General features: G+C 47.2%; 1 protein-coding gene across 6 annotated transcripts in view; it reads left to right on the top strand.

Annotated features, from left to right (window-relative positions):
* Window positions 1–14,180, top strand: part of URGC (upregulator of cell proliferation) — a 47,744-nt gene extending 33,564 nt beyond the window's left edge. For 3 of the 6 annotated variants that reach the window (XM_011762433.2, XM_071095108.1, XM_011762430.3), the window contains 5 exons: window positions 1,702–1,728; window positions 2,033–2,112; window positions 7,831–7,881; window positions 8,091–8,129; window positions 10,840–14,180. In XM_011762433.2, coding sequence (XP_011760735.1) covers window positions 7,848–7,881; window positions 8,091–8,129; window positions 10,840–13,433 — 2,667 coding nt within the window. In that variant the 5' untranslated portion in view covers window positions 1,702–1,728; window positions 2,033–2,112; window positions 7,831–7,847 and the 3' untranslated portion in view covers window positions 13,434–14,180. Of the gene's footprint in view, window positions 1–1,701; window positions 1,729–2,032; window positions 2,113–7,830; window positions 7,882–7,907; window positions 7,993–8,090; window positions 8,130–10,839 lie in introns of those variants that run through there. The other 3 variants (XM_011762432.3, XM_011762431.3, XM_071095109.1) reach the window with 3 other exon arrangements.
* The last annotated feature ends 1,425 nt before the right edge of the window (window positions 14,181–15,605 follow it).

Genomic DNA, 15,605 nt, shown 5'->3' with positions numbered 1-15,605 from the left:
AAAACTGCATTGCAGAGAGCTCCCTTACCCCTGAGTAGGGCAGATGGAAGTGCTGTTCTCTGCCGTCTTGGTCCGACTCCGCCTGTTGCACAGACAGGAAACTCAGCAAGGCTTAGAAGCGGGCTGGAGCCCGAGTTGACAGATTGGCTGGTGTTATAATTTTTAAAATTACTGGCTATAGGGTGCAGTGGCTCATTATTTTTTGTTGAGAGGGGGTTTTGCCATGTTGCCCAGGCTAGTCTTGAACTCCTGGGCTCAAGTAATCCTCTTGCTTTGGCCTCCCAAATGCTGGAATTACAGGCACGAGTCACTACACCCTGCTCTAAAATGATACTATTTTGACTGCAGCATCCCCCTCCACATTTCATGTTGTGATGTGAGCAAGAGAGCCTTCTCTTTCTGCCCATGTATTTATTATCCGTGTGGACTCACTAATTGCTGGTTTTCGATGGTTTTAAATCTGTTACTGTGTTTGTTTGTGCTCACATTGTTCTAGATTTGACCAGGGAGAGTTTCTCAGGCTAGCTCCTGTGACCATCACGTTTTCGAGCATTTCCTTACTTTCTGAAATAAGATGCTCAGGCTCCTCCTGTTCTTTCCTTGCCCCAGCCATCATTCAGGATCTCCAAGGAGTCCATTTTCTTTTAGCATGGAAGGTATTAAAGGGTGCTAGGCATGCCCATTGCCACAACAGTGTCTTTGCTTCTTGGCCCTTTCCGTGGACAGTTAGGAAATAGATGCATGTGTACACTCGTATACACACAGAGATATGTGTGCGCACCTACATCTACACACTTACACGCATATGCACATTGGCATGCATATAGAAATCACAGTTCACATGAGTGCCTCCAGTTCCATTGCGCCTCTGCAAGTTCTGCTGTAACTCTCCATTCTGTTTGTATGTTCTTTCTTGAACAGTTAACTAGCACCCTGGCTCCTGGCAGAATCAATACATTTACTCATTTGCTCATTCCTGTGATACATCTAAAATAGTTTTGTTGTGTGTTTTTTTTTTTTGAGACGGAGTTTTGTTCTTGTCACCCAGGCTGGAGTGCAGTGGGCGATCTCAGCTTACTGCAACTCTGCCTTCTGGGTTCAAGTGATTCTCCTGCCTTAGCCTCCCGAGTAGCTAGGATTACAGGCACCTGCCACCATGCCTGGCTAATTTTTATATTTTTAGTAGAGACAGGGTTTCACCACGTTGGTCAGGCTGGTCTTGAACTCCTGACCTCAAGTAATCCACCCACCTCGGCCTTCCAAAGTGCTGGAATTGCAGGCGTGAGCCACCACGCGGCCTAAAATAGTTTATTCTTAATTAGACTACACTTATCATAGCTACTTAAAATAATTCAGGATCACCCCTTCCAGACCACAGTGTTAACTTCAGATGAACATTCTTCTAGAGTTCTGTATATATACCTGTAGATAAATACACACAATTTTATTAAATTGTAGTCGTACTATGTATACTTTTCTGTAGCCTGACTTTCCCCCGACTAATTAACATAGCATCTTTCCCTAACATCTCATCCAGCATCTTTCTGTCCAGAAGAGAAATCCATAGCGTATTTTGTAATGGCTGCAGAATTCGACCATAATTCCGTTATTGCACTTTGATTTTAAAAGGCATCAGTTTTCGCTATTATATATAAAGCTGGCATCAACATCTTTGTAACTAAATCTTAATTATTTCCTTAGGATAGAAGTGGAATTACTGGGCAAAGGGTATGTATATTTTTCTGTCTTTCTGAATGGCTGTATTTGTGCTCTGGCCAGAAGTTTTGGAGAGTGCTGGTTTTCTAGACCAGTGTTTCTCAACTGTGGGTGCACATCAGAATCATTGAGGGCACTTTTAAAAGCAGTGATACCCAGGACCAGCTCCCAGAGATTCTGGTTTCATGGATCTGGGGTGTGACCCAGGGTTTATAGTTTTTAAAAGCTCTCCAAGAGATTTTATATGCGGCCAGTTTGATAGGTGAAAGTGGTATTCCATTATTTTAATTATAATTTTCTTCTGAAATTGTTTCAGGCATTCAGATTTGGGAGAAGTAGCCCCAGAAATACCAGAAATAAAAGCATCAGAGAGACGAACAGCTGTGGCCATTGCAGGTAAAGTTGGATGAACTGGATGTGGGCCCACTCTGGAGCTGAAGTACTTCTCCTGTCCCCTTGGGATTCTGGGTTCCAGCCTCTCCCTGGACTTGGGATTGTGCACCTCAAAAATAAATAAGCTTAAGGCTTTTATTTTTCCTTTTACAAGAAGATTCCATCTAAGGGTCTTCTAAGCATTCCTCATATATTCAAAATAGTGTTTTTTGTTTGTTTTTTTTATGAGCAACACTTTATTCCAGAAAATGGAGTAAGTGTTCCCAGGATTCAGTTAAACAAGTGATTATGACACGATTTAACAGAAACACATTACCCCAATTTTAGCATAACAGCCATTGTAGGTCATAGTTAAGGTGACTGTATAGTTTATCTTCTAAAGTGGGCACTTCTGAGAGTGAAAGGGATGTAATGTTGGGAAAACAGGTATAAACTGGGATTGTAGTCTTCCTGGTTGTGATCCATACAGGCTGGTTTTTCTTTCTCTGAGGATTTGGGGGTGGGGCTGTAACACCACCCTTTGTAAATTCACCTTTAAGGTACGGTGGCCACACTCCAGATATCTTTAGTTCTCTTACTAACTCATTTTATTTTGTTTTATATTTTCTTTTATTATTTTATTTTATATTTCCTTTTATTTTTTGAGACCGAGTTTCGCCTTTGTTGCCCAGGCTGGAATGCAGTGGCGCGATCTCATCTCACTGCAACCTCCACCTCCTGGGTTCAAGTGATTCTCCTGCCTCAGCCTCCCAAGTAGCTGGGATTACAGGCATGTGCCACCACGCACAGCTAATTTTTTGTATTTTTTTTTTTTTTTTTTTGAGACGGAGTCTCGCTCTGTCACCCAGGCTGGAGTGCAGTGGCCGGATCTCAGCTCACTGCAAGCTCCTCCTCTCGGGTTCACGCCATTCTCCTGCCTCAGCCTCCCGAGTAGCTGGGACTACAGGCGCCCGCCACTTCGCCCGGCTAGTTTTTTGTATTTTTTAGTAGAGACGGGGTTTCACCGTATTAGCCAGGATGGTCTCGATCTCCTGACCTCATGATCCGCCCATCTCGGCCTCCCAAAGTGCTGGGATTACAGGCTTGAGCCACCGCGCCCGGCCAATTTTTTGTATTTTTAGTAGAGATGAGTTGCACCATGTTGGCCAGGCTGGTCTCGAACTCCTGACCTCAGGTGATCCGCCTGCCTCAGCCTCCCAAAGTGCCAGGATTACAGGCGTGAGCCATTGTGCCCAGCCAGTAGCTCATTTTAGATATATCTTTCATAAATTACGTTCTTCTTAAAATGAATGTGCTAAAAAATAAACTATGTTTTAACTGCCAAAAAAAAAAAAAAAAAAGTGTTATATTGGATATTAATAGAGTTATGCAAAAACAAAAATCCACAAAAATATGCAAATAAGTTTTGGTTAATACAGTTTTATTTTAGGCTGGATACAGTGGCTCACACCTGTAATCCCAGTATTTTGGGAGGCCAAGGCAAGAGGATCGCTTGAACCCAGGAGTTTGAGACCAACCTGTGCAACATAGTGAGACCCCGTCTCTATGGAAAAAATCACTATTTTATTCATTCAAACAAATATTTTTTGAGTACTTACCATGTACTAACATTGTTGTGAGCATTGGGATATTGTAGACAATAGTAAATGAAAAGGCTCAAAGCCCTTCATGGAACTTAAATTCTGGAAGGTAGGCACCATGGGGATTATTGGCCAGTTGGTCAAGGCTTATAGCAGAATTGGGATAAAGCAGTAATTGCCCAAAGCCCTTTAGTTTCTCCACGTCTAGAATTATGCTATTCAACACAGTAACCACTAGGCACATTGTTTAAAATTAAACAGAATTAAAACTTCAGCTCTTAAGTACTCTAGCTGTATTTGCTCAGCAGCCTGCATGGTGAGCGGCTGCAGTTTAGACATTGCAGGTGGAGAACTTCATCTTGGGAGGTTCCCTTGGAGAGTGTTGTTCTAGACAAATGGGAAAGAAAGCATGGGGATGGGGCGAGGAGAGGGAATGGCCTTATTGGATGCTTATTGTGAGCTAGGTTGTCTTAATTACTTTTAACAATAACCTCTAAGATAGTTATCAATCCCTGTTTCGTTTGAGGAAACCAAGGCACAGAGACCCTGGCTCTTCCCCAAACTTTAATATCTCTACTGAATAAACCTCCAGTGGTTATTCTTTATAGCTCTTCTTCATGAGTTATGTGAGTTCCTCTTGAGCGTATGCTTAATTTTAAAGACTTAAAGCAAGGTTTTAAGCCTATAGGATTAAAAACAAGTTGTATTTAAGTATACTATACAGGCCAGGTGCAGTGGCTCATGCCTGTTATCCCAGCACTTTGGGAGGCCGAGGCAGGCAGATCACTTGAGGCCAGGAGTTTGAGACCAGCCTGACCAACGTGATGAAACCCTGTCTCTACTAAAAATACAAAAATTAGCTGGGTGGGATGGTGGGCGCCTGTAGTCTCAACTACTCAGGAGACTGAGGCAGGAGAATCGCTTGAACCTGGGAGGCGGAGGTTACAGTGAGCCGAGATCGTACCACTGCACTCCAGCGTAGGCGTCTGTCTTAAAAAAAAAAAAAAAAAGTATACTATACATTCAGAAAAGTACTCCGAATAATAGCTTTAGAAATATTCACAAACATGAACTTACCTCTGCAAGCCAGAAACCAGATGGAGAAGCTGAAGAAAACCCATACCCCCAAAGGCCCTTTCCAGTCACTTCACCTCTCGTCTGTCATTATCCTGACTTCTAAAAGGATAGGTTAGCTTTGCCTGGTTTATACTTTATGTAGTCACACTATATAATTTATTTATCTTACTCAATTCTGAAGATTCTACTTCATAGCTCATTCTGTTTTTGTCTCACTCCATCACTCAGGCCGGAGTGCAGTGGTGGCCATTGTAGCTCACTGCAGCCTTGACTTCCTGGCCTCAAGGGATTCTCCTGCCTCAGCCTCCCAAGTGGCTAGGACTACAGATGTGAGCCACTGTACCCAACTAATTTTTTAAAAAACTTTTTGTAGAGATGAGGGTCTTGCTATTGTGCCTAGGCTGGTCTCAAATTCCTAAACTCAAGCGATCTTCCTGCATTGTCCTCCCAAATTGCTGTGATTACGGATATGAGCCACCCCACCTGGCCTGAAAATGGTTTTAATTGCCTTACTCGGAGTTCTCCAACAATGGGCTCATAACAGTTCTTCCTGGGCTCACCATGGTGGTAGGGCCTGGCCTATCCTCTGTCCCTGTGTTCCGTGTGAGCCCAGTACTCCCAGAGTCAGAGCTTATCTCATCCTTAGGTCACTTCCCACCCAATGTGAAGTATAGTGGAGACCTTGGCTCATGGAGCTGAGCCCTCACTGGCCCCCCATGTTTGCTGTTTTGTGTCTTTGCCTAGAGCCCTGCTGCCTCCTCTTCCCCCTGCCCCACAATATGCTGATGGCTGCAGAACATCAGGCTCTCTCCCAGCCCTAGTCAGTGGTTTCCTTAGTTTGGTAACCCTCAGTCTTTGGCTACTTTGTGCATCCTTGACTTCATCCACCTGTTAAATCCACATCAGAGCTATTTCCCACCCCTAACCAAGCAAGGCCCTATTTTCTCTGGGTCTGGAGGTTAGTCCTGACTCCGGCTTAAAACTACTCTCAGAACCACCCCAACCCTATCTCTGGCATCTTTAGACTTTCCCATTCTCTTCTCTAACTATTTTCTCTCCTCATATGGCATTTTGGGTTCCTTGGAGAATTTGTTCTGATGGCTTTTCCTCACTTGAATAATGTAATCTTTGGACTGCTTGGCATTGTGGTTGATGTGTGTGGATCTTGTGCCTTCTCTGATTTTCTCATGCTTCCTGGACCCCATTTTCTTTTTCTCTCTTTCCTGCTTTTCACATGTCCATCTCCCAGAGACATCATCAAAGAAGACGGTTTGAAATGTTAGGTTTATCTACCTGATTGCATGGAAATCATGAGAAAACAGAAATCTGAAAATATCCGAATCTTGATTTATAAGCTCTTAAAAAATGTAAATTTTGGGGCCGGGTGCAGTGGCTCACGCCTGTAATCCCAGCACTTTGTGAGGCCGAGGCGGGCGGATCACGAGGCCAGGAGATCGAGACCATCCTGGCTAACACGGTGAAACCCCGTCTCTACTAAAAATACCAAAAAAAATTAGCCAGGCATGGTGGTGGGCGCCTGTAGTCCCAGCTACTAGGGAGGCTGAGGCAGGAGAATGGCATGAACCTGGGAGGCGGAGCTTGCAGTGAGCTGAGATTGCGCCACTGCACTCCAGCCTGGGTGACAGAGTGTGACTCCGTCTCAAAAATATATATATATGTGTGTGTGTGTGTGTGTGTGTGTGTAAATTTTGAAACCTAGGTGTTACCTTTTCTTGGATCAAAGTCAAAATAGTCAAAACATGCACTGAAAAGTCTTACTCCTTCCTTCCTAAGCCTCCTGTTCTCTCCTTTATATTGTGGACTTGCAAGCAAATCTAGAGTTTTAGGTCTTCCTTCATACATAAGTATCTGACTACCACTACATTAAACACATTCTGTAATTAAGATATTAATGTTGATGGACATTTCATGATGTTTGGAGACTTTGGGCAAATAACAGTTTACTGGTAAGTCACAACTCTTCCCCACTGTCTCTCCCCTCGCACCTCACCCTGGTGTATTTGTGCTCTGATATACATTTTAATTTTAAGTGATTACAAAAATTTCTTATGCTGGAATAAAAATAACGTGATAGGAGGTGCTGAATTTTTAAATAGTCTAGGAATTTCTATCAACTTACATTTTAAATAGTTTCTAAAATCAAAGGTTAATCTGTATAAGTTTTATGGTTATTCATGTTTATTTTCCCAAAATTTAGAAAATTCTATAAAGATATATCCTAGAGCAAATCTCTGTCTTGTGTGTAGCTATTACTATCTTGTGATGTATTTTTTGCTGGCAAAACATTACATTTACATAGGAAAAACTGAAACCAATAATAGCACTAAAACATCAGCCACCGTATTGTCACTTGACATTTTTTGTTGTTGTTTGGTGTTTTTTTCTTTTTGAGACAGGGTCTTGCTCTGATGCCCAGGCTGGAATGCAGTGGTACAGCCACAGCTTACTGCAGCCTTGACCTCCCAGACTCAAGTAATCCTCCTGCCTCAGCTGGGACCATTGGCTCATGGCATCATGCCCAGCTAATTTTTGTTTGTTTGTTTGTTTGTTTGTTTGTTTTTGATATAGCCTCACTCTGTCGCCCAGGCTGGAGTGCAGTGGCAAGATCTTGGCTCACTGCAACCCCCGCCTCCTGGGTTCAAGCAATTCTTATGTTTCAGCCTCCCAAGTAGTTGGAATTACAAGCATGCGCCACCACGCCTTGCTAATTTTTGTATTTTTAGTAGAGACGGGATTTCGCCATGTTGGCCAGGCTGGCTGGTCTCAAACTCCTGACCTCAAGTGATCTTCCTGCCTTGGGCTCCCAAAGTGCTGGGATTACAGGCATGAGTCACCATGCCTGCCCTAATTTTTTAAAAAAAGTCTTTGTGGACCAGGGTCTTGCTTGGTTGCTCAGGCTGGTCTCAAACTCCTGGACTCAAGCACTCCTCCTGTTCAGCCTCCTAAAGTGCTGGGGTTACAGGCATGAGCACTTGAAGTTTTTGACAGAAAGGTTCTAACTTGCTGATGAAACTAAATGTATATGGTTTCTTTTTTCTTCTAGATTTGGAATGGAGAGAAATGGAAGGAGATGATTGCGAGTTCCGTTATGGAGGTAGAAACTACAGGATTTGGCAACAGATTGGATTGGCTAGACGGGGAGTGGGTAAAGTGACAGATAACCAGGATTTTATATTTAGAACAATTGGGAGAAGTTGCCATCTTGGTGAGAAAGAAGGGTTCTAGGTTTAGCTTCAATTAATTTGTGTCAGCCAAGGGTGCATTATTTGATTGACACTTCATTTTCCATTGCTTTTTCCATAGATGGTACAAATGAGGCTCAGGACAATGATTTTCCAACAGGTAAGCATTTTCTCTGCCTTCTCTCTCTGTTCTATGAAAGGGGGTTATCATCTAGGCTGGCAATTCCCACACCTGACTGTATCAAATCACCTGGGGAGGCAGAGCACTCAGGTGTAGGATGCCCTACTTAATTAACCCTTTATACATTGTTGACAATATTGCTAAAAAAAAAAAAAAAAAAAAAAGAATGAAAGACACCCGGGGAAACTTGCTAACCACATAGAGTAACCAGGTCCCCCCACCACCCAACATACTCACTGCCTGTAATAAGTTAGCATGTTTGGAAGTGCAACCCAGAGATGTTTCATTTTTTAACAAGTTCCTGAAGTGATTCTAATGTACAGCCCTGTTTGGAAACCATTTATCTGGTCCAACGCCTTCATTTGCTGGTCAGGATCCTGGGCCCAGAGCTTCTAAACAACCTGCCAAGGGCCACACACTAGGCAGGAGTGTTTTCTTTGTCTTTTCCCCATTGCCTTTTACTACCTTGCTACTTAAAAAATAAAAAGTTGTTCCATGTCTGGACAAGAAAAACAGTGTTCCTAGTTTCATTCAGGCAGAGCTAGGAAAGCTGAGTAACACCTATTCTGCCACAGTGTGATTCTTCCCATGTAGTTCTTTTGTTTTTGTAACAAGTTCATAGGTCGCCTAATGTTCTGTGGGGCAGTCCTGTGGCTGCACTGCCTGTGGAACTCTCTGAGCAGAGTGTCCAGCACTATGAGTCCTGCTGGTTGAATGGGAGGTGGTCTTGAATCCATCACTTAACCTTCTTGGGAAACAGGCAGAGGGCTGGGTCACCCAGTGTTTCCTTTCATGTTTATCTAAAAATCTAAAGCAGCATCACACACGTCATTTTCTCTCTTGAGAAAGGAACTGGAAAAAAGGCTGCAGGGCAGTGGAATTTGTATTTGTTTCATGCATTAACATTTAAAGTGACTCAGCGGGGTGGCTCACTCCTGTAATCCCAGCATTTTGGTAGACTGAGGCAGGCAGATCACTTGAGCCAGAGAGTTCAAGACCAGCCTGAGCAACATGGCAAAATCCCATCTCTACAAAACATACAAAAACTAGCCAAGCGTCTAGTGCACCTGTAGTCCCAGCTGCTCAGAAGCTGAGATGGGTGGATCACTTGAGCCTGGGAGGTCTAAGCTGCAGTGAGCTGTGATCACACCACTGCATTCCAGCCTGGGTGACAGAGTGAGACACTGTCTCAGACAACAACAACAACAATTTTTTTTTTTTTTGAGATGGAGCCTTGCTCTGTTGCCCAGGCTGCTGGAGTGCAGTGGCGCGATCTCGGCTCACTGCAATCTCTGCCTCCCGGGTTCATGCCATTCTCCTGCCTGAGTCTCCCAAGTAGCTGGGACTACAGGCGCCCGCCACCACGCCCGGCTAATTTTTTTGTGTTTTTAGTAGAGATGGAGTTTCACCGTGTTAGCCAGGATGGTCTCGATCTCCTGACCTCGTGATCTGCCCGCCTCGGCCTCCCAAAGTGCTGGCATTACAGGCATGAGCCACTGCGCCTGGCCCACAACAACAAATTTTAAGAGAACTAATTATATGCAGCATGAACTTTAGGAAGGTGCTGGGCCAAGACCTGGGATGGTGGATGGAACCTTCAGAGGTAGCAATACTATTCCAAGCATCTAGCTTATAAGATTTTATATTGTATAGGGTGATGTTTGAGTATCTGCAAATAAGTACTCACTTACTAACAGTCTGCACTGAATATTTTAATACATTAAAAATTAAAAACTGCATTAAAGCCAGGTACCATGGCTCACACCTATAATCCCAGCACTTTGAGAGGTGGATTGCTTGAGTTTGGGTTTGAGACCAGCCTGGGCAACATGGCAAAAACCCATCTCTACAAAAAAATACAAGGATGAGCTGGGTGTGGTGGCACACACCTATAGTCCCAGCTACTTGGGAGGCAGAGGTGGGAGGAGCTCTTGAGCCCAGGAGGTTGAGGCTACAGTGAACTGAAATCATGCCACTGCACTACAGCCTGGGTAACAGGGTAAGACCCTGTCTAAAAAAAAAGAAAGGGGGGAAAAAAAAAGAAAACCTGCATTATTGATTTCAGGTTTGCAAAATGGTTGTTTAGCTATGATTGCTGACTCTTTATGCTTAGTGATTTCTTTCTAGTTCCTTTAAAATATTCTCTTATTTGTAGAGAGAAAAACAAAACAAAACAAACAAACAAAAAAGCATTAACTAGAAAGCCAGAGAGTGATTCAGTGATTATGACTCCTGTGGGAACTTCCCAGTGACCCTGAGTCACAGAAACGACACAGTGGGGAGATGAGGCCTGCATTCAGCTTCTAGGAGTCATGTGCTGCTCACTGTAGCCAATTAATTTGGAGCTCAATGTTAGATCTTACAGGTTTCTAGAAAGACCAGAAATCTGGCTTTTGCAAGAACTCTTCCAATTGTTAAATGTAGCTTCTCTATTTCTGTTCTTTCTTTTGTTTAATGTTACATATATCTGTGGTTAGGTTGGTACCTATTGTACCTTGATGTCAGGTTCCAGCCCTGCCTTGGTCTCAGGTCAGCCTTGAGCACACCCTGAGCCTCCTGTGCCTGCACTCTGCTCTCTGAAGGGGGTCATCACTCTCCCCATCCTGCTGGGCTCTCCCTCACCAGCTCTTGCCTGGCCCTTAGCTCAGAAACACAGGGTGAGCACTTATGTCTTCATTTCTTTCCACAGTGGAGAGAAGCAGGCTTCAAGAAATGCTGTCACTGTTGGGCCTAGAGATGTACCAGGTCCAGAAACTCAGCCTTCAGGACTCTCTGCAGATCAGTTTTGACAGTATGAAGAACTGGGCCCCTCAGGTTCCCAAAGACTTGCCCTGGAATTTCCTCAGGAAGCTGCAGGCCCTCAATGCTGATGCCAGGAATACCACCATGGTGCTGGACGTGCTCCCAGATGCCAGGCCTGTGGAGAAGGAGAGCCAGATGGAAGAGGAGATCATCTACTGGGACCCAGCTGACGACCTTGCTGCCGACATTTATTCCTTTTCTGAGCTGCCTACCCCTGATACGCCAGTGAACCCCTTAGACCTTCTCTGTGCCCTGCTGATCTCCTCAGACAGTTTCCTGCAACAAGAAATAGTGTTGAAAATGGCCCTCTGCCAGTTTGCACTCCCACTCGTGTTGCCTGACTCGGAGAACCACTACCATACATTTCTGCTGTGGGCCATGCGGGGCATTGTGAGGACATGGTGGTCCCAGCCCCCAAGGGGCGTGGGGAGCTTCCGGGAAGACAGCGTGGTCCTGTCCAGGGCGCCCGCCTTCGCCTTTGTGCGCATGGATGTCAGTAGCAACTCCAAGTCCCAGCTTCTCAACGCCGTCCTCAGCCCGGGCCACAGGCAGTGGGACTGCTTCTGGCATCGGGACCTCAACTTGGGCACCAATGCCCGGGAGATTTCGGATGGGTTGGTAGAAATTTCCTGGTTTTTTCCCAGCGGAAGGGAGGACTTGGACATTTTTCCAGAACCTGTGACCTTTCTGAACCTGAGAGGTGACATCGGGTCTCACTGGCTGCAGTTTAAGCTCTTGACAGAAATCTCCTCCGCTGTGTTTATATTGACTGACAATATCAGTAAGAAGGAATACAAATTGCTATACTCCATGAAGGAGTCAACCACAAAATACTACTTCATCCTGAGTCCATACCGTGGGAAGCGCAACACAAACCTGAGATTTCTGAATAAGTTAATTCCTGTGCTGAAAATAGACCACTCACATGTCCTGGTGAAGGTCAGCAGCACTGACAGCGACAGCTTCGTGAAGAGGATCCGGGCCATTGTTGGGAATGTGCTGCGGGCACCCTGCAGGCGGGTATCTGTGGAGGACATGGCGCACGCAGCCCGCAAGCTCGGCCTAAAGGTTGACGAGGACTGTGAGGAGTGTCAGAAAGCGAAAGACCGGATGGAGAGGATTACCAGGAAAATCAAAGACTCGGATGCCTACAGAAGGGATGAGCTGAGGCTGCAGGGGGACCCCTGGAGAAAGGCAGCCCAAGTGGAGAAGGAGTTCTGCCAGCTCCAGTGGGCCGTGGACCCCCCTGAGAAGCACAGGGCTGAGCTGAGGCGGCGGCTGCTAGAACTTCGAATGCAGCAGAACAGCCACGATCCCTCCTCGGGGGTGCAGGAGTTCATCTCGGGGATCAGCAGCCCCTCCTTGAGTGAGAAGCAGTACTTCCTGAGGTGGATGGAGTGGGGCCTGGCACGGGTGGCCCAGCCACGACTGAGACAGCCTCCGGAGACACTTCTCACCCTGAGGCCAAAGCATGGGGGCGCCACAGACTTGGGGGAGCTGCTCTGGCCTGAGCCCCTGGGGGTGGAACACTTCCTGCGGGAGATGGGACAGTTTTATGAGGCCGAGAGCTGTCTTGTGGAGGCGGGGAGGCTGCCAGCAGGCCAGAGGCGTTTTGCCCACTTCCCAGGCTTGGCCTCGGAGCTGCTGCTGACAGGGCTGCCTCTGGAGCTAATCGATGGGAGCACCCTGAGCATGCCCATCCGCTGGGTCACGGGGCTCCTGAAGGAGCTGCACGTTCGACTGGAGAGACGGTCAAGGCTGGTGGTTCTGTCAGCCCTCGGGGTGCCGGGCACGGGCAAGTCCACACTCCTCAACACCATGTTTGGGCTGCGGTTTGCCACAGGGAAGAGCTGCAGTCCTCGAGGGGCCTTCATGCAGCTCATCACAGTGGCCGAGGGCTTCAGCCAGGACCTGGGCTGTGACCACATCCTGGTGATAGACTCTGGGGGCTTGATAGGTGGGGCCTTGACCTCAGCTGGGGACAGGTTTGAGCTGGAGGCTTCCTTGGCCACTCTGCTCATGGGACTGAGCAATGTCACCGTGATCAGCCTAGCTGAAACCAAGGACATTCCAGCAGCTATTCTGCATGCATTTCTGAGGTTAGAAAAAACGGGGCACATGCCCAACTACCAGTTTGTATACCAGAACCTTCATGATGTATCTGTTCCCGGCCCCAGGCCAAGAGACAAGAGACAGCTCCTAGATCCACCTGGTGACCTGAGCAGGGCTGCAGCCCAGATGGAGAAACAGAGCGACGGCTTCCGGGCACTGGCAGGCCTGGCCTTCTGTGACCCTGAGAAGCAGCACATCTGGCACATCCCTGGCCTGTGGCACGGAGCACCTCCCATGGCCGCAGTGAGCTTGGCCTACAGTGAAGCCATATTTGAATTGAAGAGATGCCTACTCGAAAACATCAGGAACGGCCTGTCGAACCAAAACAAAAACATCCAGCAGCTCATTGAGCTGGTGAGACGGCTGTGAGTGTGCAGAGAAACCCAGTTCAGGTGTAGGAGGCTGCTGTGGGCAGCCCTGTCTGATGGGGCACCCGTGTGGGCTGTGCCCTGGTGCCTGAGAATGGCCGGTGCCCAATCGACATGAGAAGACAAGCAAAAGACAGAGGGTTTGGAGTCTCCTCAACAGTGTTAAGAGAGGAAGTGACCTCACAGACCAGCTCAGAGATGTTACCAGGAATATCACAACCCCCAGGGTAGGGAGACACGCAGCAGTTTGTTCTGTCTCAGCTCCTGTCAAGGATCCCACGGGGTGGGCCCTCTGTATAGCTGCTCTCTGTCACTGGCCCCTGGAGTGGGAGCAGTGTCCTCAGTCACTGCAGGCCCAGGCGGGCAGGTGGTCCCAGGACAGAGGTGGGGAAGTTGTCCTGAGGAAGCAGAAGTAGGCCTTGCTCCCGCCCAGCCCAAGGGCCTCCAGTGGACCAGCATTTGAGATGTGAGTGCCCGTGGTGCACAAGGCACTCCCATGGCACTGTATTTATTGACTGAAGGCTTCCCTGACCCCTGCCCAGGAAGAGTTCATTGGTCGCTCTGTTGTGCCCCACAGCACTTTGTTATACCTCTGCCACACACTTCACGCAGCGCGTTGTAACTCATGTGTTTACATGTCTGTCCCCCAGACTGTGAGCTCCTTGAGGGCAGGGACTGTACATTCTCCAGCTCTGTGTCCCCAGGGCCTGGCACATTATAGATGCTTAATAAATGTCTGTTGAATGAATGAATGCACAAGTGATAGTAATGGGCAGGTTCTGCCTCTCTGTGCCTTAATTCTGTTTCTCAAAGAGGAGAGCAGCATCTGTCTGAGGACTGGGTATGGTAGAGGCAGTATCTGGAAGGGTAGATAGGGTAGAGATGTGCCCTATCCTGGCACATTTTAGTAAAAAGCCATCCTGTTCTCTCTCTTTAAGGCAGGAGCCATTCTTCAGGCTGTTACTGGGGGTTAAAACTAAATACCTTCACAGTAACTCTGAGGTCTTTCCACTGTCACCCCATTTCACAGTTGAGGAAAAGGAAGCCTAGAGGAGGTAAGCCCCTGCCCCAGAGCTCACATCTGGATGGACAGAGCTAGAGCGGATAAGGGGTGGTGCTGTCACACTCAGCCCTGCACCTCTTCCTCTCACCCTCTCCAGACTCCCATAGCTTCTGGGCTTACCCCTGGGCAGCCACGTCAGTGCCAGCGCCTCCTCTGACATCCTCCCCGACCTCATCCACAACCCACCATTCGAACCAGAGGCTTGGCCAAGAACTTGGGACTTCTGCCCTGTCAGTTCTGCTGGAATCCTTGCCTGCACTGGCCCCTCCCAGGGGCCAGTGTCACCTCACTGGGCCTCAGAACCCCACCCCAGCCCTTTCATCAGCTCTAGGAAGCTCTGCTTGATCCCCTGGGCCTTGCTTAGACGTTGGAGCCTCTTTCTCTTTGTGTTTCTTGACTTCAGAGAAACCAAGCCCTTTCCCAAGAGCTCCTACCATGTTTCTTGTCCTCCTTTCACCAGACACAGCAAGGGAGCCTTTAGCTCTCGGTAGCTCACCAGCCCTCTAGACTGGAATCCTTTATTGAACAAAAGGCTTTCTGGTCCCTTTTCTGGAGATGCCTGGCAGCCTGCCTGCTGTGGGTTTCTGGATTCCCTGGATGCTCCACCTGCTGCTCCCGGGACATCCAAACTGTTGCCTCCTGCGTTCCAGGAGCCTGGTTCTCCACAAACCTGGTCTCTTGCTAATAAGTTTAGGAAAACCTTTCCCTTTTTTCATTTTCCTGCTCTGTTGCCTGGACTGGAGTTCAGTGGCACAATCTCACTGCAACCTCCACCTCCTGGGTTCCAGTGATTCTCAGCCTCTCAAGTAGCTGGGACTACAGGCGTCCACCATCACAAAAATACAAATAATTTTTGTATTTTTAGTAGAGATAGGGTTTCACCACGTTGGCCAGACTGTCTCGAACTCCTGGCCTCAAGTGATCCGCCTGCCTCAGCCTCTCAAAGTACTGGGATTACAGGAGTGAGCCACCGCACCTGGCCTCCTCCCACCCTTTTTGAAGGATTGATGTTTCAAGTCTGTGAACTGTGGATGGGCCTTGCCTTTAGCCCTCCAGTCAGTGCTGCTCTTAGGATTCCAATGAACATAACACCCAGGACTTGCCTTTCAT

The sequence above is a fragment of the Macaca nemestrina genome, chromosome 4, assembly GCF_043159975.1.
Source record: "Macaca nemestrina isolate mMacNem1 chromosome 4, mMacNem.hap1, whole genome shotgun sequence".
NCBI classification, from domain to species: domain Eukaryota; kingdom Metazoa; phylum Chordata; class Mammalia; order Primates; family Cercopithecidae; genus Macaca; species Macaca nemestrina.
Note: the sequence above shows the minus strand (reverse complement) of the source record. Positions and strands in the feature narration are given on the sequence as shown.